This window comes from Mesoplodon bidens, assembly GCF_964165515.1.
Source record: "Mesoplodon bidens genome assembly, contig: HAP1_SCAFFOLD_120, whole genome shotgun sequence".
Classification (NCBI taxonomy): domain Eukaryota; kingdom Metazoa; phylum Chordata; class Mammalia; order Artiodactyla; family Ziphiidae; genus Mesoplodon; species Mesoplodon bidens.
In genome coordinates, this window is record NW_027671363.1 from 653083 (window position 1) to 680340 (window position 27258).

The following is a 27258-nucleotide window of genomic DNA, read 5'->3' on the forward strand; positions in this document are numbered from 1 at the left end:
TAGGGGTTAGAAAATGTTTGCTTGATTTGAAAATCTATTATGCTTATTCTGAGCCACATACATGCTGTCCTTTGAAAGGCTTCAGAGAAGTTGGCCACCTGCCCAGCAGCTACCCTCCCTGTGTCCTTGGGCACTGGCCTCATCTCACCACCGTGTGTCATGTGACTCCACTGTGTCTGCTTTTCGCAGCTACAATTTGCTGATGACCCGACACTCACTCTGGAGCTGAGGGCTTCGAGCTGGTGATCCTTTTCTTTGTTCTCACTTTTCAGTTGATTCACCTCCTGTTGTAGTTGTTGAACTTGACCATCCTTTACTAACACGTCTCTTTGCAAAGATGACACCATCTCTGTAAAAGAACCAAACCAAACCAAAACAAAAGACTCATGGAGGTCAAAGAGGCAGGAATGATTATTGGCAACACCGTGGCTGTCAGCCAATGTTTGGAAAAGACCTTCCAAGTCCTGGCCACCACCACTGCCTGCCTACAATTGGGGAGGCTTTTTCCAAGGGTCCCAGAGAAGGAATGGGAATGAGAGCGAAGTCCACGGAACAGGGTTTGAGGCTTCAGTGAGAATGAGGGGCAGTCAGCACCAGCGAGAGGAGAAACCTGTGGGGGCCCCTTGTGGGCACAGGCCAGGCAAAGCTGGGAGGAGAGGCCACACCATGGGCCTGGGGAACAAAGTCCCAGCACAGGGAAGGTCCAGGAATTCTTCTCCAGAGGCCAGGTGACGGGCGTGTGGCAGAGGGCACTGCTGGACACTATTGATGGGGTGGTTGGTTTCACAGTCCTCTGAGTTTGGACCCCTCTCTACCACTTATTAGCTTGGTGGTCTTGGACAAGTTATTTCACCTCCCACTGTCTGTCCCACACAGAGTTATTGTAAGGGTCAAATGATGCGGTATGTCCCAAGAACAAGAAGTGGCTAAATTATGTTTGTTACAGGGCGCCTATTATTTTTCTCGGCAGCCAGCTTCCAAAATGGCCCCAATGATCCCTACCACCTAGAATTCATGCCCTGTGTAGCCCCTCCCACCCTGAATAGGGATGCCATGGGTAACCAATATGATACTGTGGAAATGACGGACTGTTTCCTCCCAGGCTGTGTCATAAAAGACACTGTGGGCTCCTCTTTGCTCTCTCTCGAATCACTCACTCCAGGGGAATCCAACTGCTGTGTCGTGAGGACACTCAAGCAGCCCTAGAGAGAAGCATGTGGGCTGAGGGACTAAGGCCTCCAGCCAATAGCCACATGAGCAGCCATTCGGAAGGGGGATCCTCTGGCTCCCCCCGAGGCTTTAGATGACATGACTGATGCCCCAGCCGACATCTTGACTGCAACTCGTGAGAACTAAGTCACCCCCCGCTCAAATTCCTGAACTACAGATACTGGGTGAGATAATAAATATTGGTTGGGGTTTTATCCATTACATTTTGGGGTAACTTGTTATGCAGCAATAGATAACTACTCCATTACTGTAGTATTATTTTTTTAACATCTTTATTGGAGTATAATTGCTTTACAATGGTGTGTTAGTTTCTGCTTTATAACCAAGTGCATCAGTTATGCATATACATATCTCCCCATATCTCTTCCCTCTTGCATTGTAGTATCACTTTGAATAAAAGTGGCAAGAAGGGTGCATAAATGCAGTGGTATTGGGTTATCTCCTACGGTTCTTTTCTTGAAAGAACATCAGGCCCAGTTTTAGTGGTAGGTATCAATCAAGAATATCTATGAAATAAAGCACAAAATGCTCCAGAATTTCAGTTTAAAAATGAGCTTTGCCTCCAGGACACAGTTCAGTTACTTGGAAATCCCTCTGGGGCTTGCCACACTTTGAGTGGGTCCAGCCCATCTCAAGCGTTATTACAACCCAGGTCTGTCCGACTCCGTGATCGGAGAAGGTGGGATCTGAGACAGGCTCGATGCTTGGATGAGGTTTCACTGGCTGACATATGGGAGGAAGGTGAGGACCAGCGAGTTCATCCTTCCATTCCTGGTGCCCAGAACAGCACCTAGCCTGGGGGAGGTGCTCAGAAAATATCTGAGGACATCCCAAGTGAGGGAGGAGCATAAGCAGAGACCTGGGGGCAGCAGGGGGTGGGTGTGGGTGTGATTAAGTTGCAGAGTGAGGCAGAAGAAAAGCACAGATTCATACAGAGATGGGGATTCACGTGCGACTCAATGCTATGCCTGGCTTCTACAGCTGTGGGCATGTTTCCTGTTACGCGCCGGCTGCTTTCAGACTGATGTGCCCCTCCGAGGCTCACTGCCTCCGCCCTGTCACCTGCTTCTCTCCCTCCCCTCGTCTGTGAGCGGTCCCATCCTCTTCAGGTCTCTAGACATGTCAGTTTCTGCTTAAAAAACTCCACTGGATTCCCAACACCCTTGCAATAAAAACCCAGACCCCCCAACCCTGCCCAGCCCCACAATCCCCTGTTCACTCCACGCAGACTCGCTTGCCCTTGGATTGTCCTTGCCCACCTGAAACAGGTCCTCTCTAAAAGAAGGACATAGCCGTGGAGGATACAACATAAACTGGTTAGAATCGGCTAGGTCCAAGGGGGCGTAAGATTCGACTTCCTGGGGAACTGGAGCCTCATTACAGGCTTATTGTAATACATGAGCAAAATGACACACGCACCAGCACCAGGACTGTTCCGAGGCTGACCATAAATGTCAAAAAGTGGGTGGTGGGGCTTCCCTGGTGGCGCGGTGGTTGAGAGTCCGCCTGCCGATGCAGGGGACACGGGTTCGTGCCCCGGTCCGGGAAGATCCCACATGCCACGGAGCAGCTGGGCCCGTGAGCCATGGCCACTGAGCCTGCGCGTCCAGAGCCTGTGCTCCGCAACGGGAGAGGCCACAACAGCGAGAGGCCCGCGTACAGGAAAAAAAAAAAAAAAAAGTGGGTGTTGGCCCAATTCCTGGAAATCCCTGCCCCTTCCCCAAAATATTAGAGTTGTCCCAATCCTCCCACTCATTAGCCTATAAAATTACCCAGCCCATAAAAACTAACCGCCCCATATTTGGGGGTCTCTAGCCTTCTGAGATGGCCCACACTCTGTCTGTGGAGTGTGTTTCTCTCTAAAGAAATCCACTTCTTACTTTGTCTCTCACTGGATTCTTTCTGCGATGAGACATAAAGAACCTGAGCTTTATTAAGTCCCGAGGCCAGATGAGTGATCTCGATTAAAAGATAGTGGGTTCTGACTGGGTTTGAGTCCCGGCCCACGGGTTCAAGTCCCACCTGAGTTCCATGGTTGCACACCCACTAAGCTGGTCCCCCTTGGTCTCCTCCCTTGAAGCGCTGGCCACCACGACACACAGTTTATTTTCTCCACAGCACCACTGCTCTCTGAAGTGGGCTTGTTTATTCATCCGTTTACTTTTATTGTCTGTCACCCCCTCCCAAATCTGTGAGTACAGGAATCTGACTGTCTTGCTTGGCTCTCCCTCCCCAGAGCCTGGAACGGGGCCTGACACCTAGTAGGAGCTCAAGAAACATGTGGAGCAATGAAGGAATCCAGGGAATCAAAGCTCAGCCACAGCTGTGCGTTGGCTGCCCCTCTCCCAACCCAAGCCCTTTATCAGGGAACCACCTCTGATCAAATTAGAAAATGGTTTCCCTTGGGCCCAAGTGCACTCGGCTGAAATGGGTGAGACCATGGGTGCCTTAAAGGAGTGACCCCATTTTGTCCACGCTCTAGTTTGCACTCAGGCTGCTTTGTGGAACCACCCAAGCCACAAGGCGACCTGTGTTCTCCCTGGTGGGGCCAGTGCTCAGGAGACCTTGTAGCCAAGAGATACCATTCTCTCAAATATTTACCAGGCCCTGCCCTCGGAACTGGGTGGCAAGAAACCTCCACTGAGGGAGAACTCTAATGCACCGACACGGGTGATCCCTGAGGCTGCACCCAGGTCACGGGCACAGGTGTGCTGGTTGACTGGTGATGTCTGCAGGGGGAGGGCAGAAGCTCTGGGGCCTGAATGCAGAAGGGCCTCACCTGACGTGATGGCGGCCTCCCTCCTTAAGTTCTCGGCCTCGTGCTTCAGGGAGGTGATTTCCAGGGTCTGGCTCAGCACCTGGTTGTAGCCTTGCTGTAGGGCACTGATCTGTGGAAGGAGGCAACACACAGTCAGAGGGGGCCAGCCAGGCCTGCAGGACACGCCGGTACTTCTCCAACGTTGGGCAAAGAGTCGGGTTGATCTTGGATCGGGGTGTTGGGGAAACCAAGGTTTTCAGTTGTCACTAGTGGAAGGGGCAGGAGGGGCCTGTTCCTTCAGTGACCACCATGTCATCAGTCCTCAAGACACGAACCTTATCTTTGTGGCCACCCAGGGGCTCCGGTGCTGCTGTCTTCCTATGACCTGTGGGTTTTCAGCCATAAATAGACCAGCTGTTGGTTCCAGATCATCCAGCACTGACTGGATGCACAGCAAAGTTCAAGAGCCGGGAGCAGGTTATGAAATGAATTCCCTCTAATGAGAATAGAGGGTAGTTTATACCTCACAGAACACTCCAGAGTTTACAGAGCCCGTTCACACATGCTACACTGATACTCGTCATAGCGTTGCTGAAGGCTGACGTTCCCATTAATGTGCCCATTTTGCAAGGGAGCCAGGTTGAGACTCAGAGAGGCGAGGCCCCCTGCTCGGGATCACGCGGCTGGTCAGACGTGGAGTCTGATTCAAACCCAGTCTTTAGTTGCCTGGTTCCTCCTTCCCAGGTGGCTCTAGGATTGAGCGTGAGAAGTTGGAGGCTGTAAAGCATGGCATGGACTCGGGAGCCGGACTGTGGCCTTCAAGTCCTGCCTCTGCCAGTTAACGGGCTTTGTGAACACAAGGAGGACACCATATTCTGTTTCCTTTTGTTCAGTCTGCACGCGGGGTGATGGTAGTCCCAACCTGATAGGATTGTTAGAAGTATTTTAATAAGTTAACATGTGTACAAGTGCTCAGATCATGCCTGGCACACGGCACAGGGGGATGAGCTGTGACGGTCCTCTCCTCTGACTACCCACGGGGTGTTTTTTTTCTTTTCTTTTGGGTTTATTTTGGGGTTTTTTTGCGGTACGCGGGCCTCTCACTGTTGTGGCCTCTCCCATTGCGGAGCACTGGCTCCAGTCACGCAGGCTTAGCGACCATGGCTCAGGGGCCCAGCCACTCCGCAGCATGTGGTATCTTTCCGGACCGGGGCACGAACCCGTGTCCCCTGCATCGGCAGGTGGACTCTCAACCACTGCGCCACCAGGGAAGCCCTCACGGTGTGTTTTAGCTTCAACTTCCCTCGTCCGTCTCTGGAGAATGTAGTTGGTAATCTTTATGTGTGCATTTGTAAGCCTTGCCAGGCTCACTTAAACGCCAGTGTGGTTGTTATTAAGAGGAAATACAGGGGCTTCCCTGGTGACGAGGTGGGTGACAGTCCGCCTGCCGATGCAGGTGACGCGGGTTCGTGACCCAGTCCGGGAAGATCCCACATGCCGCGGTGCGGCTGGGTCTGTGGGCCATGGCCGCCGAGCCTGCGCATCCGGAGCCTGTGCTCCGCAATGGGAGGGGCCACAACAGTGAGAGGCATGTGTACCACAAAAAAAAATAATAAAAAAAAATAAAGGAAATACAGGAATCGTGGGTGGGAGCACCACAGGCCGGCTCTATCTATGGCTGCTGTGAGCACCCTCTAAGTCCATGGCTCAGAGCCCCCTCAAGGGCGGGCCCCCCTCTAGGGGTCTAGGTCTACACGTGGGGTGTGGAAGGCTCTCCATCAAATGCAACGTTGGTAAGGGCCCGAAAGTAGCTGCCAGGCCTCGGCCTCCACAGAGCAGGTACCCGAGAGGCCGGGAAAGAGAGCTGGGCCCAGAACCCCCTCCCTCTCCGTTTGATGTGGCCAGACTGCTTGTTCTGAGTGGCCCGGACATTCCCACCTCAAGGTGCACTGTGGGCCTTTGCCCTGTGATTTTTCAGATGTCAGGCCTCAGTACTCCCACAGGGACACGTTTATTGGGGCATACATGTCAAGCAATCCATAGACAGGACAAGAGCTAGCTTGTTTTTTTTTTTTTTTTTTTTTCGCTGTACGCGGGCTTCTCACTGTTGTGGCCTCTTCCGTTGTGGAGCACACGCTCCGGAAGTGCAGGCTCAGTGGCCATGGCCCACGGGCCCAGCCGCTCCGCAGCATGTGGGATCTTCCCAGACCGGGGCACGAACCTGCGTCCCCTGCATCGGCAGGCGGACTGTCAACCACTGCACCACCAGGGAAGCCCCACTAGCTTGTTTTGATAGATCAAAATGGAAGTGACAAGGAGAAGGATGCAATTTCTTTTCTTTTTTTAAAAATAAATTTTATTTATTTATTTATTTTTGGTGTGTTAGGTCTTTGTTGCGGTGCATAGGCTTATTGTGGCGCCTTCTCTTGTTGCAGAGCCTGGGCTCTAAGCACACGGGCTTCAGTAGTTGTGGCAAGAGCGCTCAGTAGTTGTGGCGCACAGGCTTACATGCTCCACGGTATGTGGGATCTTCCCGGACCAGGGCTCGATCCCGTGTCCCCTGCACTGGCAGGCGGATCCCTAACCACTGTGCCACCAGCCAAGTCCTGGGTGCAATTTCTTTGTTCTCCTAAGGTAAGGTTGCCAGATTTAGGGGAGGAAAAAAGGATGTTCACTTAAAATAGGATTTCAGATAATGAATAATATTTTAGTGCAAGTGTGTCCCATGCAATATTTGGGACACACACTAAAACGAAATTCTAAAATTCAAATTTAACTGGGTGTCCTTACTTTATCTGGCAACCCCACCCGAAGAGAGTTCCTAAACTTCAGTTATTCATATACCACTTTCACCATTTTTCCCATGTCTCTTGGCTAGCCCCACTATAATTTCTTAGCATTTTTCGTAGAAGCAGCTCCCTTTTTAAACTTAAAAACGTGCATTAAATTAAAAATAACTGTTATAAGAATAAATAGAGACTCAGTGTCTTAAATAAAAATAATCCCTCCAAAAGAAGAAATACAGGAATTTCCCTGTTTATCATCAGACCAGGTTGCGGGCATCACTCTAAAAAAAAAAAAAAAAAAAAGATTGGGGGGAGGTGGTGGGCATGCCCAGGTAATGGAGTTCGGGCGTGCTGATATGGCCACCAGATGGCGCTCACAGCCTTTGGTCTTGGTTTGTGTCCTTGGAAATCTTGTCATTATTACTCTGGTAGAGTTAACAGATACGTCAAGGTCTCACAAGTTTTCTGACTCGTTTCATACACCATCATGGTTCAGAGTCTAGGACATTTGGGGCAGTTACACTTACTTTTTCCCTGGGGCACATGAGACATTATTGGGGGGAGCTCTATGCTGGAAGTTGCGGGGACACAGGCCACTCTGACCCCCACTCTCCCCAAGGCTATACTTTTGCATGTTTGTGCTTTGGAAACTTTGAGTAAAAAAATTCTTTCACATCTTACTTTTCTCTGTTGGGGGGAACTACAACTTTTCCATAAAAGGTCCTTGGAACACTGAAAGTGTTTGTAAGCTCTTCTCAGCTTAATGCTTTTATTTGCATGATACCAGAGATAGAACACACAGAGACAAACTTCCAGAAGGGAAAACGTATGTTCCCCTCTAAGACTCCAGTGGTTTTGACAGATTGAAAATATTTCAATCTGAGTGTCAGAGTTTTAGGATTTTGGATTGCTGGAAAACTCCAAAGACTCTTCAAACCTCTTTGATACTTTTACTATCAAAGTAAATATCCATATTGTTTGTAATGGCATAAATTCCAAGATGTTTAATGTCTGTTAAGCTGTGTAATAAAATGGGCACTGAATCATAAGAAAGTTAAGAGTGCTAGGAGGAGTGATTGTTTCAGGATGATAATTTGGCTTCTAATTACCACAGGCGTATAAGAGCACATGGAGGTAAGAATTTTCTAGTGATACTGTAGCAGATCGAAGATCTCTGAGAGCAAATCATTATGCACACACCTTCGGGGACCAGGGAAAACACATAAAGTAATCAGAACCATAAATCAACCTGCCATGTGGCTTACACTTCTGGTGGAATGCTCTGCAGGCAGTAGAATAGTTAAGAAACTAAAATGTCAGTGGATGAAACTCGATTTGAGTTCAAACCGATGGAGCCTCTGGTTCATATATGCCTTGCTATAAAATATTCTTCTTCAGTTATAAGTGAAGCTCCAGGGGTAGGGGAGGCAACAGCACGATGCATCAGTGTAATTATTTCTAGATAATTTCTTTGTAAAAAAACATTTTTCCCCCAGATATCGGCAGCCACTTTAAATAATACTCAAATTGGGACCGGCTGATATTCAAAGATATGTGGAAATTATATAATATTCTATGTCAAATATATTTCAATTATTTAAAAAAAGGTATGTGGGGAATTGCCTGGCAGTCCAGTGGTTAGGACTCTGTGCTTCCACTGCTGGAGGCCTGGGTTTGATCTCTGGTCAGGGAACTAAGATCCTGCAAGCCGCGTGGTACGGCCAAAAAAAAAAAAAGGTATGTGGGAATAATTCAGCCTCATCCATGTACCTGAAAAAGACATGTCACTTTCTCAGGAAAGCTCTGAAATGGGAGAATAACTGAAAGGAATATTTCAGCAAAATTGTGTTCAGTTCAAGAAAAAGATGCTCATTAATGTGTCAGCTACATGTCAAGGTAGCTGTTTGCACTAATAATCCCTACAGGACCTGTTACTTTCATTGTTTTTTCAAAACCAGGTTTGAAGGAGAGTCATTAGTTCCTTTAAATATTAGAGCATGTATTTGTTGACTTGTTTATTCTGTCTCCCTCACTAGAGCATAACAGGGGGAAGGATCATGTCTGTCTTGTTCTCTGCTGAATTCTCAGAGCCTGGAAGAGGGCATGGCACGGGATAGGCCCCCCAAAATATTTCTTTGGATTAATGGACGGATGGATGGATGGATGAATAAAGAACAAACAAACAGACACGGTCCTAACAGAGTTCTAGAAGGTTACTGGGCCCAACCTTTGCCTTCATGGAGCTTACAGTTTCCTGCTAGAATCTCCTAGGTTCACCATACACAATCTGTGTCCTTTCTAGAGCACCATTTCTAGGATTGAAACTGTGTACCTAGAATCGGTTACAGAGGGAAAGACAGTAAACAGAGAACAAGAGAACAAAGGCCCCCAAGCATTGACTATGGTTTTTTTTTCCTCTCTCCTTTTTTAAAATGTTTATTTATTTATTTATATTTTTCTTATTAGTCACCCATTTTATACACATCAGTGTATACATGTAAATCCCAATCTCTCAATTCATCATACCACCACCCCCACCCCCTGCCGCTTTCCCCCCTTGGTGTCCATACGTTTGTTCTCTACATGTGTGTCTCAATTTCTGCTCTGCAAACTGGTTCATCTTTACCATTTTTCTAGGTTCCACATATATGCGTTAATATATGATATTTGTTCTTCTCTTTCTGACTTACTTCACTCTGTATGGCAGTCTCTAGATGCATCCATGTCTCTACAAATGACCCAATTTTGTTCCTTTTTATGGCTGAGTAATATTCCATTGTATATATGTACCACTTCCTCTTTAACCATTCGTCCGTCAATGGGCATTTAGGTTGCTTCCATGATCTGGCTATTGTAAATAGTACTGCAATGAACATTGGGGTACATGTGGCTTTTTGAATTATGGTTTTCTCTGGGTATATGCCCAGTTGTGGGATTGCTGGGTCCTATGGTAATTCTATTTTTAGTTTTTTAAGGAACCTCCATACTGTTCTCCATAGTGGCTGTATCAATTTACATTCCCACCAACAGTGCAAGAGGGTCCCCTTTTCTCCACACCTTCTCCAGCATTTGTTGTTTGTAGATTTTCTGATGATGCCCATTCTAACTGGTGTGAGGTGATACCTCATTGCAGTTTTGATTTGCATTTCTCTAATAATTAATGATGTTGAGCAGCTTTTCATGTGCTTCTTGGCCAGCGGTATATCTTCTTTGGAGAAACGTCTATTTTGGTATTCTGCACATTTTTGGATTGGGTTGTTTGTTTTTTTAATATTGAGCTGCATGAGCTCTTTATATATTTTGGATATTAATCATTTGTCAGTTGCTTCCTTTGCAAATATTTTCCCCCAGTCTGAGGGTTGTCTTTTCATCCTGTTTATGGTTTCCTTTGCTGTGCAAAAGCTTTGAAGTTTCATTAAGTCCCATTTGTTTATTTTTGTATTTATTTCCATTACTCTAGGAAGTGGATCAAAAAATACCTTGCTGTGATTTATGTCAAAGAGTGTTCTTCCTATGTTTTCCTCTAAGAATTTTAGAGTGTCTGGTCTTACATTTAGGTCCCTAATCCATTTTGAGTTTATTTTTGTGTATGGCATTAGGGAGTGTTCTAATTTCATTCTTTTACATGTAGCTGTCCAGTTTTCCCATCACCACTTATTGAAGAGACTCTCTTTTCTCCACGGTATATCCTTGCCTCCTTTGTCATAGATTAGTTGACCATAGGTGTGTGGGTTTATCTCTGGGCTTTCTATTCTGTTCCATTGACCTATATTTCTGTTTTTGTGCCAGTACCATATTGTCTTGATTACTGTGGCTTTGTAGTATAGGCTGAAGTTAGGGAGTCTGATTCCTCCAGCTCCGTTTTTTTCCCTCAAGACTGCTTTGGCTATTCGGGGTCTTTTGTGTCTCCACACAAATTTTAAGCATTTTTGTTCTAGTTCTCTAAAAAATGCCATTGGTAATTTGATAGGGATTGCATTGAATCTGTAGATTGCTTTGGGTAGTAGAGTCATTTTCACAGTATTGATGCTTGCAATCCAAGAACATGGTATATCTCTCCATCTGTTGCTATCATCTTTAATTGCTTTCATCAGTGTCTTACAGTTTTCTGCATACAGGTCTTTGTCTCCCTAGGTAGGTTTATTCCTAGGTATTGTATTTTTTGGTTGCAGTGATACATGAGAGTGTTTCCTTAATTTCTCTTTCAGATTTTTCATCATTAGTGTATAGGAATGCAAGAGATTTCTGTGCATTCATTTTGTGTCCTGCAACTTTACCAAGTTCATTGATTAGCTCTAGTAGATTTCTGGTGGCATCTTTAGGATTCTCTCTGTAGAGTATCCTGTCATCTGCAAACAGTGACAGTTTTACTTCTTCTTTTTCAATTTGGATTCCTTTTATTGCTTTTTCTTCACTGATTGCTGTGGCTAGGACTTCCAAAACTATGTTGAAGAATAGTAGTGAGAGTGGACATCCTTGTCTTGTTCCTGATCTTAGAGGAAATGTTTTCAGTTTTTCACCATTGAGAATGATGTTTGCTGTGGCTTTGTCATATATGGCCTTTACTATGGTGAAGTAGGTTCCCTCTATGCCCACTTTCTGGAGAGTTTTTATCATAAATCAGAGTTGAATTTTGTCAAAAGCTTTTTCTGCATCCATTGAGATGATCATATGGTTTTTCTTTTTCAATTTGTTAATATGATGTATCACATTGATTGATTTGCATACATTGAAGAATCCTTGCCTCTTTGGGATAAATCCCACTTGATCATGGTGTATGATCCTTTTAATGTGTTGTTGGATTCTGTTTGCTAGTATTTTGTTGAGGATTTTTGCATCTATATTCATCAGTGATATTGGTCTGTAATTTTCTGTTTTTGTAGTATCTTTGTCTGGTTTTGGTATCAGGGTGATGGTGGCCTCAGAGAATGAGTTTGGGAGTGTTCCTTCCTCTGCAATTTTTTGGAAGAGTTTGAGAAAGATGGGTGTTAGCTCGTCTCTAAATGTTTGATAGCATTCACCTGTGAAGCCTTCTGGTCCTGGACTTCTGTTTGTTGGAAGATTTTTAATCACAGTTTCAATTTCATTACTTGTGATTGGTCTGTTCATATTTTCTATTTCTTCCTGGTTCAGACTTGAAAGGTTATAACTTTCTAAGAATTTGTTCATGTCTTCCAGGTTGTCCATTTTATTGGCATAGAGTTGCTTGTAGTTGTCTCTTAGGATGCTTTGTATTTCTGCGGTGTCTGTTGTAACTTCTTTTTCCTTTCTAATTTTATCGATTTGAGTCCTCTCCCTCGTTTTCTTGATGAGTCTGGATAATGGTTTATCAATTTTGTTTAACTTCTCAAAGAACCAGCTTTTAGTTTTATTGATCTTTGCTATTGTTTTCTTTGTTTCTATTTCATTTATTTCTGCTCTGATCTTTATGATTTCTTTCCTTCTGCTCACTTTGGGTTTTGTTTGTTCTTCTTTCTCTAGTTCCTTTAGGTGTAACGTTAGATTGTTTATTTGAGATTTTTCTTGTTTCTTGAGGTAGGCTTGTATAGCTATGAACTTCCCTCTTAGAACTATGGGATGCTTTTGCTGCATCCCATAGGTTTTGGATCGTCGTGTTTTCATTGTCATTTGTCTCTAGGTATTTTTTGATTTCCTCTTTGATTTCTTCAGTGATCTCTTGGTTATTTAGTAACGTACTGTTTAGCCTCTATGTGTTTGTGTTTTTTACAGGTTTTTCCCTGTAATTCATTTCTAATCTCATAGCGTTGTGGTCAGAAAAGATGCTTGATATGATTTTAATTTTCTTAAATTTCCTGAGGCTTGATTTGTGACCCAAAACGTGATCTATCCTGGAAAATGTTCCGTGCGCACTTGAGAAGAAAGTGTAATCTGCTGTTTTAGGATGGAATGTCCTACAAATATCAAGTAAATCTATCTGGTCTATTGTGTCATTTAAAGCTTGTGTTTCCTTATTAATTTTCTCTTTGGATGATCTGTCCATTGGTGTAAGTGAGGTGTTCAAGTCCCCCACTATTATTGTGTTACTGTTGATTTCCTCTTTTAGAGCTGTTAGCGATTGCCTTTTGTATTGAGGTGTTCCTATGTTGGGTGCATATATATTTATAATTGTTATATCTTCCTCTTGGATTGATCCCTTGATCATTACGTAGTGTCCTTCCTTGTCTCTTGTAACATTCTTTATTTTAAAGTGTATTTTACCTGATATGAGTATTGCTACTCCAGCTTTCCTTTGATTTCCATTTGCATGGAATATCTTTTTCCATCCCCTCACTTTCAGTCTGTATGTGTCCCTAGGTCTGAAGTGGGTCGCCTGGAGACAGCATATAGATAGGTCTTGTTTTTGTATCCTTTCAGCAACCCTGTGTCTTTTGGTTGGAGCATTTGATCCATCCACGTTTAAGGTAATTATCGATATGTATGTTTCTATGACCATTTTCTTAATTGTTTTGGGTTTGTTTTTGTAGGTCCTTTTCTTCTCTTGTGTTTCCCACTTAGAGAAGTTCCTTTAACATTTGTTGTAGAGCTGGTTTGGTGGTGCTGAATTCTCTTAGCTTTTGCTTGTCTGTCAAGCTTTTGATTTCTCCATCGAATCTCAATGAGATCCTTGCTGGGTAGAGTAATCTGGGTTGTAGGTTCTTCCCTTTCATCACTTTAAGTATATCATGCCACTCCCTTCTGGTTGGTAGAGTTTCTGCTGAGAAATCAGCTGTTAACCTTCTGGGAGTTCCCTTGTATGTTATTTGTCATTTTTCCCTTGCTGCTGTCAATAATTTTTCTTTAATTTTTGCCAAGTTGATTACTATGTGTCTCGGTGTGTTTCTCCTTGGGTTTCTCCTGTATGGGACTCTCTGTGCTTCCTGGACTTGGGTGGCTATTTCCCTTCCGATGTTAGGGAAGTTTTTGACTATAATCTCTTCAATATCTTCTCGGGTCCTTTCTCTCTCTGTTCTCCTTCTGGGACCCGTATAATGTGAACGTTGTTGTGTTTAATGTTGTCCCAGAGGTCTCTTAAGCTGTCTTCATTTCTTTTCATTCTTTTATCTTTATTCTGTTCTGCAGCAGTGAATTCCACCATTCTGTATTCCAGGTCACTTATCCGTTTCTTTTGCCTCAGTTATTCTATTGATTCCTTCTAGTGTGTTTTTTTTTCAGTTATTGTATTGTTCATCTCTGTTTGTTTGTTCTTGAATTCTTCTAGATCTTTGTTAAACATTTCTTGCATCTTCTCGATCTTTGCCTCCATTCTTTTTCTGAGGTCCAGGATCATCTTCACTATCATCATTCTGAATTCTTTTTCTGGAAGGTTGCCTATCTCCATTTCATTTAGTTGTTTTCTGGGGTTTTACCTTGTTCCTTCATCTGTTACATAGCCCTCTGCCTTTTCATCTTTTCTGTCTTTCTGTGAATATTGTTTTTGTTCCACAAGCTGCAGGATTGTAGTTCTTCTTGTTGCTGCTGTCTGCCCTCTGGTGGATGAGGCTATCTAAGAGGCTTGTGGAAGTTTCCTGATAGGAGGGACTGGTGGTGGGTAGAGCTGGCTGTGGCATTGGTAGGCAGAGCTCAGTAAAACTTTAATCTGCTTGTCTGCTGATGGGTGGGTCTGGTTTCCCTCCCTGTTAGTTGTTTGGCCTGAAGCGACCCAACACTGGAGCCTACCCAGGCTCTTTGGTGGAGCTAATGGCAGACTCTGGGAGGGCTCATGCCAAGGAATACTTCCCAGAACTTCTGCTGCCAGTGCCCTTGTCCCTTGGTGAGCCACAGCTGTCCCCTGCCTCTGCAGGAGACCCACCAACACTAGCAGGTAGATCTGGTTCAGTCTCCTAGGGGGGTCACTGCTCCTTCCCCTGGGTCCCAATGCACACACTACTTTGTGTGTGCCCTCCAAGAGTGGAATCGCTCTTTCCCCCAGTCCTGCCAAAGTCCTGCAATCAAATCCCACTAGCCTTCAAAGTCTGAGTCTCTAGGAATTCCTCCTCCCATTGCTAGACCCCCAGGTTGGGAAGCCCGACGTGGGGCTCAGAACCTTCACTCCAGTGGGTGGACTTCTGCGGTATAAGTGTTCTCCAGTTTGTGAGTCACCCACCCAGCAGTGATGAGATTTGATTTCATTGGGATTGCGCCCCTCCTACTGTCTCAGTGCGCCTTCTCCTTTGTCTTTGCATGTGGGGTATCTTTTTTGGTGAGTTCCAGTGTCTTCATGTCGCTGATTGTTCAGCAGTTAGTTGTGATTCCAGTGTTCTCGAAAGAGGGAGTGAGAGCATGTCCTTCTACTCCGCCATGTTGAACCAAATCTGACTATGGTTTTAAGCAGAATTATGCACTGAGGCCAAAATTCATCAATGACCAATTGCTTTTTTATCAACTTTGTTGCAATATAATTTATGTACAAGATCAGTGGCCAATTTTAAAGTAGTTCTTTAAAACTTAAAAAAAATTTTTTTTTCTTTTGGATTTAGTTTCAGGAGGAAGGAAGTTGACTGGTAAATCCAGACATTCTGGGTGGAGATTTTTTGGTGAAATTCCCTATAAATGAACCAGCAGCTGCCTTCAGAGTTTGATAAAGGCCTCAGTGTTTGGAACACTGTGGGGTTCCTTCTCCCCACCTCCAGCTCTTTCTGGCTGGGTCCGGGTGGGTGTGAGAAGTGGTCACTGAAGCGACAGGAGTTGGGTGGAAATGCAAAGCGGGTGTGAAAGCATGAGGTGTACAAGGTGGCAGAGCTGAGCCCAAGTCACATCACTGCCTCTCACTTGCTGTGCAAGCTGTAACAAGCTCCTGGGCATCTCTGAGCGTGCCTCAGTCTCCTCATCTGTAGAATGGCATGTGTCAGAAGACTGAGGTTTAACTAGCTAATGAGGGGACTTCCCTCATGGTGCAGTGGTTAAGAATCTGCCTGCCAATACAGGGGACATGAGTTCAAGCCCTGGTCCAGGAAGATCCCACATGCCGTGGAGAAACTATGCCCGTGGGCCACAACTACTGAGCCTGCACTCTAGAGTCCGCGAGCCACAGCTACTGAAGCCCTCATGCTGCAACTACTGAAGCCCATGCTCTGCAGCAAGAGAAGCCACTGCAATGAGAAGCCCACGCACTGCAGTGAAGAGTAGCCCCTGCTCACTGCAACTAGAGAAAGCCCGTGCACAGCAACGAAGACCCAATGCAGCCAATAAATAAATAAATAAATAAAATAAAATAAATAAATAAATAAATAAGCTAATGCACCCAAAGCACCTGCACCGGGGCCTGAACATGGTAGGCACTTAATGAAATCTAATATTGTTCTTACAAGGCTAGAAATTTGCCAACCCTCCACTCCCTGGATCTGCACTCTTCTCCATGCTGTGCTGACTGCCCATTTCTAACTACCCGGGTGGCTCCGCCAAGGCTCTACCTGAGAGCTGTCACCCTGTGTTGTGACCCCAAGACCCCGACCCACTTGTCTCTGAGCCCTACCTGCTTTTTCAAGCTCTGGATCTCTCTCTGTTGGGCATCGTCCTCTTCATGCAGAACCTGAAACTTGGGCGGGATCACCCTCTGCTTCTGCCTGGAGGCAGCTGTTTCCAACAGCTTCTGCCTCAGGTTGGCCACTTGGTTCTGCAGGCTTGCTATCACCGTGTCTTTGTATTTAGATTCAAGTTCAAAATCGGAGAGACGGCTGACTTCTTTTCCCAGCAGCAGAATTATTTCATCCTGGGTGGAGGCCAGATGGGAAATTTACTAGGTGTGGGTCTGGGTGTAAGGCTGAGCCCATTTAAAGAAAGACAGGAAAAATATGGTATCATTCTTTGGGAAGGTGAGGGCAGGCAGGGAGGGAAAAAGCAGACTTTCAAGGCTATCTCTGTCACTTGGAAAATCTCATAGAGACAAGAATTGGCTTAAAATGATGTACTTGTATATAGACTCCTGTAATGGATGTCTGTACCTCACAGGTACGGAAACTTTCCTTTCCCCGAGAATTAGACTTTCATATTAAGAACAACCATCCCACTTGGGAACTTTTGTTGCTAGAAAGTTTACTTAGAGTGTTTTCATTTATAATATTCAGCCTAGCACACCGGGGACCTAGGAAAGGTACTTAGGAAAACAACATTCTGTTTGACCACATTCTGCCTATAATGAGGGTTATTTGTTTTAACTTAAAACATTCTGAACTATTTGTTTTCCCTTTCCTCTCTTCTAATATTTCCTGCCTCTTTTGGCTATTCATGTATGAATTTTTTCCAGGTAACTCAATCTGGAAAGTAAATGAGACAGGAATACTGATTTATTTGCATGGGCTCATGTAAACTTTTGGCTGGAAAAACAAAATTGCTGGTAGACTTTACCCACAGGTATAATTCACCCTGTCCTCCATCTCTCCAGTGATAAAGCTCTGCAGCCAAAGAATTGGTTAGGTTTTCCAAAAAAGGAAAAAAAATTCCCCCAAACTTCTCACCAGACGTTATCAATAAAATGTCAGAAAAACTGAAGAAGAAGAAGAAGAAAAAATTCCCCAGAGGCCTTTTCCAAAGCAGTCACGGGAGGAGGTAAACGGGCAATTTCTGGGCCAGCTCATTCCTAGGAGAGCCGTGCCGTCAGCCTCACGACCTGCTAGCTCCGTGACCTGGGGAAGGACAGGGTCTCGCTCATGAGAAAGCCTGTCTGACATTGCCAGCTGCTGCCAGGGGCCTTCCTTTGGGTCCTTGTGAAAGTTGGTGGCAAAACTTCAAGAGAGAGCATCAGACATATTCCCTACTCCTGGGCAGTTTCCCCTGTTTCACCCTGTTATGATCAGCCAGGTGCTTATTCATTTTTCATGCAACAAACATTCAACGGGCAGCAACTAAGTGCCAGGCCCCGTGCCAGTGCTGGAATATAAGAAGTTTGCAGAGAGCAGTGGACAGCTGTGGGTTCTGCTTTCCTGCTGAGGGTCCCCTTGCCCTTCTTGGAGGGAGTGTTCCTCCTTCCATTTGGTCTGGGTAGGACTGTCAGTCATGTGCCCTGCTCCTTCCTGTCCCACCTCCCCATGTGCATGTGGCCCAAGCTGGTCAATCAGAGATTTCACACATCGATTACAGAGGGAGAGGATCTTGCCTTCTTTTGGATCATGTAGGCTTGTTTGCCTGAGTTTGTCTTTTCTAACACACAAAGCCAGCCTTATGAAGAAAGCCAGACACTGAGGGAAACAGAGGGGAGAAGTTGGTAGTGGGGAGGTGTTCTGATGACATTATTCAAGCTCCTGGATCTAGCCATACCTGAAGCTAGTGGCCCTTTAAATTTTCCAATAAGATGAGCTAATCAATGCTCCCCCTCAAGCTAATTTGTTTATTGTCACTTGAAGGAGTCCTGGCAAGTCAGGGTATAAACGACTTATCAAGAGAAAGAATTATTTCTATTATAAATAGAAAAAATGATAAATGGCTTATAAAAATTTTCTATAAATAGAAAAAATTATAGTGGTTGCACTATATTTCCAAGTTAAAATTGAGGCAGGTTGAAAAATGTCTACAAATACTTTGCAGTTTTGCCATCCAGTCTATTTCCTCACCCTCTAGTCTGGGCTGGCCCCGTGACTAGCTTTAACTAACGGAATGGAGTGGAAGTGATGCTGCATGATCTCCAGGCAAGTTCTTACAGGCTGTGCAGCTTCTGCTCTGACCCCCTGGGAACCCTGAGACCACTGTGCTGTGATGAAAAACCACATGCACAAAGGGGCGCACCAGTCCAGGCGTCCTGGCTGAGGCCCTAGATGTGGGAAGGAGGCCAATGGAGACCGACCACCAGCCTGGCCAAGCCAGCGGCTGACTGAGGCCGCATGAGTGAGGCCAGGGGACACGAGCAAAGGAACCTTCCAGGTCAACCCATAGATTCTGGGGAATAATGAATTGCTGTTTGAAGCCGCTAAGTTTTGGGATGGCTTGTTACACAGCGATAAATACAGAATCTGAGTGTGGCTTCTCGCCTTTCTGCAACATTTTGCAGAGTCTGGTCCCAGGATGCCTGGGTTGGAACCCCCTGCCTCCTGAAGGTTTGGATTTCCGTGTCTGACAAGAACCCCAGGTAGGTCTGCTCCTCACAAACTCTGAGAATTGCTGCAGGAGCAGGCCCTGGCCCTGAAGGAAAGCGAGATATTATAGACTGCTTCTTTTAGAGTAACTTTCAAGTCGTGTCTAAGTGGGGAGAAATTGACCTGGGCCCTTCCCAGGATGGCTTGAATCCACCTGTTCTGCTCGCATCCCTGTTTTAAACCTCTCTGGTTCTTTAACGAGTCTCTCGGCCCAGGCCTCCCTGACTTCAGGGCTCAATTCCTCCTGCAAGGAACGTGTTTTTGCATCACTGTTCCATCACTGAAGGTTGACCAAGTGATTACTGTGTGGGAGTTAGAAGTACCCGCTGAGAAGCTAACCAGACCTCGCTTTGAATCCTAACACTGCTCCTTGCATTGGACAGCCTTGAACACATTACTGAACCTCTCTGAGATTCAGTTTCCTCATCTGCAAAGTGAGGGTGATAAAATCTATTTTGAAGATGGTGAAGATTAACGAGCTAATAAATGTCAAGTGCACAGGACATGGCCCAGCACACAGTAGGTGCTCAGTACCTTGTAGTTGTAGATGTTATTTGGGATAAAATGAGCAGTGGCCAAACCTGGCTGAATGTCTTGGGAGGAAGAGGTGGTTTCTTGGAAGTAGGAAAAAGGGACAGTCCTTGAGACACAGAGAACAAGAGGCAGTGGCAATCTCTCCATGGTCCCTCTTGCTGCTGTAGCTCTGTGCTTCCCCAAGACCCCTCACCTTATCGTGCTGGGACAGGTCCTGGTCCACAAAAATTTCTCTGTAGGGCCCTGTCCCAGGAATTTCCTCGGCCACTGATTGTTCCGACAGTTCCGCCGCGTTGGTCCACACTAACACACAAGGTCAACAGAGAAGGCAGAGGAGACAGTGAGTTTCCCCAAAGTCTTAAAAAATATTTTCAGATTAACCTTCACATTCATGAGACTTATGCACTGAAAGCATTACAGGAGGACTGGAAAGGGTAAGAGCTGCCTCATTTCTCTTCCCCAGCATTAACTGCACTGATGCACTGTGGTGTGTCTCTTTCCAGACTTTTTTCTATGCCGCATAAGAGCTGAGGACCTTGGGCAAGTCATTTGCTCTCTCTAAGCCTTCGTTTCCACATACATAATTCAGGATCCCTGATAGTCTCTGTTATAAAGGGCTATCTGGAGATTAAATAGAATAATGATATAGAGCAGGGCTTGGCAAACTATGGCCCTGCGGCCAAATCTGGAATTCTGCCTATGTTTGTAAATAAAGTTTTATTGCAACATAGCCACAGTGATCATTTACATATTATTTATGGCTGCTTCCCAGCTACAAAGGCAGAGCTGAGTAGTTGCAGCAGAGACCATGTGACCCACAAGTACTACAGTATTTACTATCTGGCTCTTTACAGGAAAAGTTTGCTGACCCCTCAAGTAGAGCATTTAGCCCTAAACATTAGCTCTGTTTGTTTATATTGCAGCCATATCTTTTCAATAAACAAAAATGCATTTACATGACAGAGATGCTTATCCAGCTTACTTTTCAGCTAACAATATCAAAAACATCTTCCCATGTCAGTATTTGAGGCTGTACTGGGTTCTTTTCCAGGGTAGCATTGTGGTCCCTTGTCCAAGTGTGCCAAACGTGTTTAACTAGGATCCACTTGATAGACATTTAAGCTTTCCTAATTTTTTTCTTATTTACCCCAATATTACAAGGCCTTTTTATATGACTTTCAGGGATTATGGCATTGTGTTTGGGGGCCCCACTCTGTATCACATCAGACATCTCGCAATTCACTCACATCAACACTGAATACATTTCTTTTTATTGGTGTAGAAACGTTTGTGAAGATTTCTATAATTCTACGTGTGAGATCACTTGGGCCCAAGCAGCGTATTTTAAATTTCCAAGTGACTATGGTTTCTGGACAGTCACTGCACATTCTTATCTTCCTGTGAAGTGAGAAGCTGAACAAATTGTTTTCAGTGGTGATGGAACTTTCATGAGTCTTAACATTAATGATGGATGAAGCACTCACTGTCATGTTTGTGGACATTCATCATCTATTCATTTTGCTTCTGCCTTTTTTATTTATGTATTTTAGAGTCAAAGATTCCTGCCCCCCAGCCAGGTCTCAAACCTCTTTGTGGACCCCAGAACCTCTAGTGGACATAGCTGATGGCCTGTGGTACCCAGAGAATGCACAGCCTTGCGTGTTGAATGAGCAGCCCTGGCCACAGTGTTCCCTGGGGCGCGAGGAACAGAAGGGCCTGGAACTTCAGCAGCTGCCCATTTTCTCTCCCTCCACCTCCCCAACTAGGTCCATGATTAGAAAACTTTTATTTGAAGCTCACTGCCCCCATCTGACTCTCTTGGATCCTGAGCAGCTAAGTCCTAACTGACTATAGCAGCAGTGCCTGATAGAGAAATGATGGGAGCTACAGAATGCAATTTTCAATTTTCTAGTAGTCGCATTAAAAAGGTAAAAAGAAGAGATGAATTTTTTAATGATCAATTTGATTTAACCCAATACATTAAAAAAAACATCATTTCAACACGTAATCGACAAAAAATATGGAGATATTTTATATTCTTTTTCTTCGAGGCATGAAGCCTTTGAAATCTGGGGTTTATTTTACACTGATTGTGTATCTCAATTTGGAAAGTGAATTTTCAGGAGGAAGACTTGATCTGTTTTCAGATTCCTCAAGAAATCGGCTCCCACTGGAGGAAGGTACTGCCTGGCCTGTGTCCCCAGGGAGGGCCACGGGGTCTGACCCTAAATGGGCCCCTGTCCAGTCTCAGCTTAGAGTTCTGGCATCTGATGCCATCTCTAGGGGTGACTCCGGCTGCCTCTGCGACCCTGTCGTGGCTGTCTTGAGGGACCCTTCCCCGCAAGATGATGGCCGGAGGGGGGACTTCATAAAACTTACAGAACAGGCTGATCGATGGGGTCCCTTTATTAGGGAAGGTGTGTTTACCGAAAGTCTTTGTAGGGCTAGAATTTGCTCTGAGACTTGCTTTCCTTACACCCAGGCAGGGAGGTGCGGGAGCAGTTACCCCTCACCTGCCGCAAACTTCTTTACCGGCTACTGTTATTTATCAGAAAGAACCTAAGGGCCATGTATGACCAAACCGGCTTAACTCTAGATGCTGGATCCTTCGGAGGTCCCAGTGGGGAGAAGCCCCAGGTAGGGTCGGGAGGGCTGGGGCGGTGGGAAGGCGGATATGGGGACGCAGGCACTTTAAGAATTTTCGGGCATGAGCTGTTGGCCAAAGGGCAGGGAAGTTACTTTAATATTTTAACAACCCCCAGCTGTCCTGGTGCGCTCCAATTATCACCAGTGTGCAGCAGGGGCAGTTTGTGTGCACCTTAACTGTGTCTTTCAGACATTGTAAGTTGTAAATAAAAGTTAAATAACAATCATGCTTAGGTAATAACTTAATTTTTAAATTTTAATATTTAAAATTTAAATATTAAAATTATTAAAATATTAAAATTTAAATATTAAAAAATTAAATATTTTAATATTTACTGAATGTTCGCTATGCACCTGGCGCTGTGCTCAGCACTTACACGCAGGATACGATTTCGTCTTCATAACAACCCGGTGAGATAGGCATTATTATTCCCATCTCCATTTTATACGTGAGAGGTATGAGGCACAGAGACGTCAAGTCATCTGCTCAAGGACACACAGCTGGTAAGTGGTAGAGTCAAGGGATGAACCTAAGTTTGTTGGATTCAGAGCCTATGCTTTTAACCACTATGCAGTCAATGTATTGAAGTGGGAAGATGTTTATGATATATTATTGAATTTTAAAAATCAGGTAGGGAATTCCTTGGCAGTCCAGTGGTTAGGATTCTGTGCTTCCACTGCAGGGGGCACAGGTTCCATCTCTGGCTGGGGAACAAAGATCCCGCAAGCTGAGCGGCACGGCCAAAAAAAGAAAAAAAAAGGTTACCTATGTTAGGTTCATATGATCCCATTATTGGGAAAAAAAAAAAAATATATATATATATGAATCAAGATGCTATTTTAATAAGTCACTCCACATATTTTCTTTTCTCAGTAATTCTTCCCCACCTCCCATGAGCTCTTGCCATTAAGATTTGGCCTTGGAGCTGATGTTTTATTGCCTTGTGGTAAAGGAAGGATGAGTATTAACTAAAACAGGGTGATTTTTCCCCCAGGCAAAATGACGTTTTGATTTTTGACAATGTCTGGAGACATTTTTGAGTACCACAGTTAGGGGTGGTGGTGGTGGTGGTGTTGCTACTGGTATCTCTGGTGGGTAGGAGTCAGGGATGCTGCTAAACTTTCTACAGTGGACAGGACAGATCCTACAACAAGGAGTTATCCGGCCGCACATGTCACTGTGCCAAGATTGAGAAACCCTGACCTGATCTGCAGTAAATAAATCCTTGGCTTTGGGTTTTCAAATAGAATTTTTCAAGTCTAAAGCAAGGTGACAGTCTAACAGTAAACCAATTTAATTGGAAGAGCCCAGCTTTTCTAAGAGAGGAAAGAGCTTTCTCGGAACCCTTAAAAAGAGGTGTTTTCTGTCAAGAGACAGCATGGAGGACTGGAGAACAGAGTTTTCTCTAAAGCGTGGAGTAGAGAGGCCCAGACAGAAAGGAACTCCCCATGACACGGGAAGATGAAAGTCCTTTTCTGAGGATGGGGAGTGTGTCAGGGGAACGAGGGCAAACGTTTGGAAACATGAGACCTGGCTGAGAGGCTGAGGAGATAGAGCCCAGGTAGATGTGAGGGAATCTAAGCCATACGAATCATCCTTCATTTCTCCAGGGGGGATGCAAGTCTTTTAGAGAAGCCCCAAGTTCAACATGGCACTGGAGAAACCGGTGATTACAGTGGAAAAATTTAAATGGCGGAGTGAAAAAAAGAAAAGAAACAGCCCATGTGCCATGTGTCCAAAGGACGCATTAAAAAAACAACCCCCAAAACCCTGTATATATGTTCGTAAAACAGAACATGATCCATACAACAAAATGAATGAATCTCAGAAATACTATGCTGAGTGAAAAAAGCCTTCCACAAAGGAACATGTACTACATGGTTCTGTGTACTTGAGATTCTAGAACAGGAATATCTAATCCATAGCGGGAAGAGAATTCAGAAGAGTGGGTGCCTCTGGGGCCTGGGGCTGGGAATTGACTGGGCAGGGACATGAGGGAACTTTCTGGGGTGATGGTAATGTTCTATATCTTGATAGGAGTTTGGGTTACATAGGTGTACACGACCGTCAAAACTCAATGAGCACACTCAAGATCTACACCTTTCATGGTGTGGTAGCCAGTCTCCAAGATGGCCCCACTGATTCTTGTCTCCTGGTATTCAGACCCTTGCATCATCCTCTCCAATACTGGATGGACTTTATATTAGTTAGCTGGGGCTGCCATAACAAAACACCATAGGAGGTCTTAACAAAAGAAATTCATTTTCTCACAGTTCTGGAGGCTGGAAGTCCAAGATCAAGGTGTGGGCAGGGTTAGGCCTCTCTCCTTGGCTTGCAGACGGCCACCTTCCTGCTGTGTCCTCACATGCCCTTTTCTCTGTGCACGTGCATCCCTGGCGTCTCTCTCTCTCTTCTTACAAGGACACCAGCCCTTGGATTAGGGCCCACCCAATCATCTCATTTTAACTTACTCATCTATTTCAATACACTATCTCCAAATATGGTCACATTCTGCGATATTGGGATTGAGGCCTCAGCATATGCATTTTGGGGGAATGCAATTCAGTCCGTAACAAAGCTTCTCTATGTAACCAAGGATATTGCAGAAATGACACAGTTTGATTCCTGAGGTTAGATCATAAAAGACATTGCAGCTTCTGCCTCACTCTCTAGGACCACTTGTCTGGAGGAGCTGGCAGCTTGAGGATGCTCAAGCAATGTATGGAGAGGTGCACTTAGTGAAGAACTGAGGCCTCTTACCAAAAGCCATGGGAGTGACCCATCCTGGAGGTGGGTCCTCCAGCCCCAGACAAGCCTCCAGAGGACCACAGCCCAGCCACCACCATGACTGCCACCTCATGGACAAGCCTGAGCAAGAATCCCCCAGCGAAGCCATTCCCAACTTCCTGACTCAGAGAAACTAGGAGATAATAAATGTTTACTGTTGTTTTAGGCCATTACATCCTGCAGTAATTTGTTATGCAACAATAAGTAGCAAATACAGGTTTGGGCACCAGGAGTGGTGCAAAATTTAACAAAAACCCTACAATGTGGAGTGGTTTGGGATGGAACAGTGGCCAGAAGCTGGAGGACTTTGGCCAAGAGTCTTTGAGAAAGCCTGAATAATCTTAGTAGAAGCCCGATGGCCTTTGAGGAGGCAGTGAGGGAAGGGTTCCAGGAAAGTGAGGAAAATGTTACTGGGGTTAAGGGATCCTTGTCAGGTGGTGGCAGAAGGGTTCCTAACACATTGCCTGTGGTCATGAGGAAGGTAGAAAATGTTTGTGATGAGGCTGAATGGTCTAGCTAGAGAGAGTCCCAGACAGAGTCTTGGAAGGTGCTGCCTGGTTACTTCTTGCTACTTATAGTGAAATGTGAGGGGGAGAGACAGTTAAAGGAAGGGCTGTTAAATCAGGGCAATGTTCTGGGCTTGAAAATTCCTTGCCTCTCCAGGTGGCAAATGAAATGTAAGAAACAGGTTCTGGGCAAAGATCAAATCAAGGGCACTCTCAAGAAAACACAGTCCAGAGAAGAAGCTGAGGGTGTGGTTGTAAAATCCTTTGTTAAGAATACAGATCCAGGGCAGTGTCCAAGAGAACCCTTCGGTCAAAGAACTGGGCTTCTAAGAAGCTTCTGTCCTTTGTCAGTCTTTGCAGAAGCCCATGGTGGAAGGGCTTGTGACAAAAAAGTCTGTGGGCGTGGTTTTTGCCTGATAGGATGAACCCCAATAAGAAGCACTGCCAACTCAGACTGACAGAGACCCACAAAAGTCAAAGAAGTGTCTGGACCCCCAAGCTTCTACAGGCAGGAAGCAGGCTATAAAACTATGCAGCCACATCCATAGGACACCTTTCATAGGAAAGGGAGGACGACTCAGAAGGCGGAACTCACGGACCAGGGGCAGAGCCAAGAGCCCTGGAAAGTCATTTCTGGGCAAGAGTTGGACTGAAGCCCAGTCAAGGAACTGCCGATATTTTCCCAGCTGGACTTCAGAACTGCTTTGGGCCAGGGACTCCTGTGTGCTTCCTGTTTTTCTTCTTTTGGAACAAGAGGAGTGTATGTAGCAGTGATGCTATGTCTGTCCCACCAATATGTGCTGGGTGTGTGAGGGACAGACCCTTTGTTCAGAGGTCTTCAGATTTCTGGAAGTAGTACTTGATGAGCTGAACGTAACGTACTACACCCATGAGCCCCATCTGTACCTGGACTTGATTTAGACGAGATTCTGGAATTTGAGCCGATGCTGTTACTGGGGTGAGATTCTGGGGGGCCTCGGGAGAGAGGAGGAGGAGTGTGAATCATTGAGGACCCGAGGGCAGGCTGTGGTAGCCGGCCTCCAAGATGACTGCTGATAATCCCCGCCTCCTGGTCTTCAGGCCCGTGTGTAGTCTTCTCCCACACTGGAGGGTGATGCCCTGGGTAACCATCAGGATACTGCAACAATGACAGAGCATGACTTTTGAGGCTTAGTCACAAGAGATGTTGCCATTTCCATCTTGTCCTCCAGGATCACTTGCTCAGGAGGAGCAGCTGCCGTGTCCTGAGAACGCTCGAGCCACTCTCTGGGGAGGCCCATGTGGTGAGGAACCGGGGCCTCCTGCTGACACCCATGTGAGCAGCCGTGTTCGAAGTGGATCCTCTGGCCCAGGTCAAGCCTTCAGATGACTGCAGCCTTACGAGGGACCCTGAGCCACAGTCGTCCTGCTAAGCTGCTGCCAAATTCCTGACCCCACAGAAACCGTATAGATGATAACACATGTTTGATTTTGCTTTAGGCTACTACGTTTGGGGAGAATTCGTTATGCATTCATGATAACTAATACACATTCTGTGTTCATTTTACATGAAGGAGACAAAAAATGTTGAGTTCTAGTTAATGGTATATGTGCTAAAACATTTAGGGGGAGGACTACAGATGTGTGCTATTTATTTTGAAATGCATCCAAAAAATAAGATGGATTAATGCAGGACAAGAAGGATGGGTAGACAGAAATGTAATAAAGAGTACAGCAAAGTGTTAGCGGTAGAATTAGGAGGAGAGCTGTCTCTATAAAATTCTTTTTGCTTTGCTGTATGTTTGAAAGTTTTCACATTAAAATGCTGGTGGGGGGCTTCCCTGGTGGCGCAGTGTTTGAGAGTCTGCCTGCCAATGCAGGGGACACAGGTTCGAACCCTGGTCTGGGAAGATCCCACATGCCACGGAGCAGCTGGACCCGTGAGCCACAACTACTGAGCCTGCGC

At 45.4% G+C, this 27258-nt stretch overlaps 1 protein-coding gene and 1 pseudogene across 2 annotated transcripts in view; one reads left to right on the plus strand and one right to left on the minus strand.

Annotated features, from left to right (window-relative positions):
* Positions 1 to 27258, plus strand: part of LOC308611519 (centrosomal protein of 78 kDa-like) — a 739857-nt pseudogene that overhangs the window by 281476 nt on the left and 431123 nt on the right. The gene's annotated exons all lie outside the window — the stretch shown is intronic.
* LOC308611511 (forkhead-associated domain-containing protein 1-like) overlaps positions 1 to 27258 on the minus strand; it is a gene marked incomplete at its 3' end in the record, with an annotated part of 91669 nt that overhangs the window by 22468 nt on the left and 41943 nt on the right. Inside the window, exons 5-8 of the mRNA XM_081260254.1 lie at positions 19567 to 19676; positions 16247 to 16483; positions 4010 to 4118; positions 219 to 349 (exon numbers count right to left, since the gene is read on the minus strand). Of these exons, the coding sequence (XP_081116380.1) occupies positions 219 to 349; positions 4010 to 4118; positions 16247 to 16483; positions 19567 to 19676 (587 nt within the window). The remainder of the gene's footprint in view (positions 1 to 218; positions 350 to 4009; positions 4119 to 16246; positions 16484 to 19566; positions 19677 to 27258) is intronic.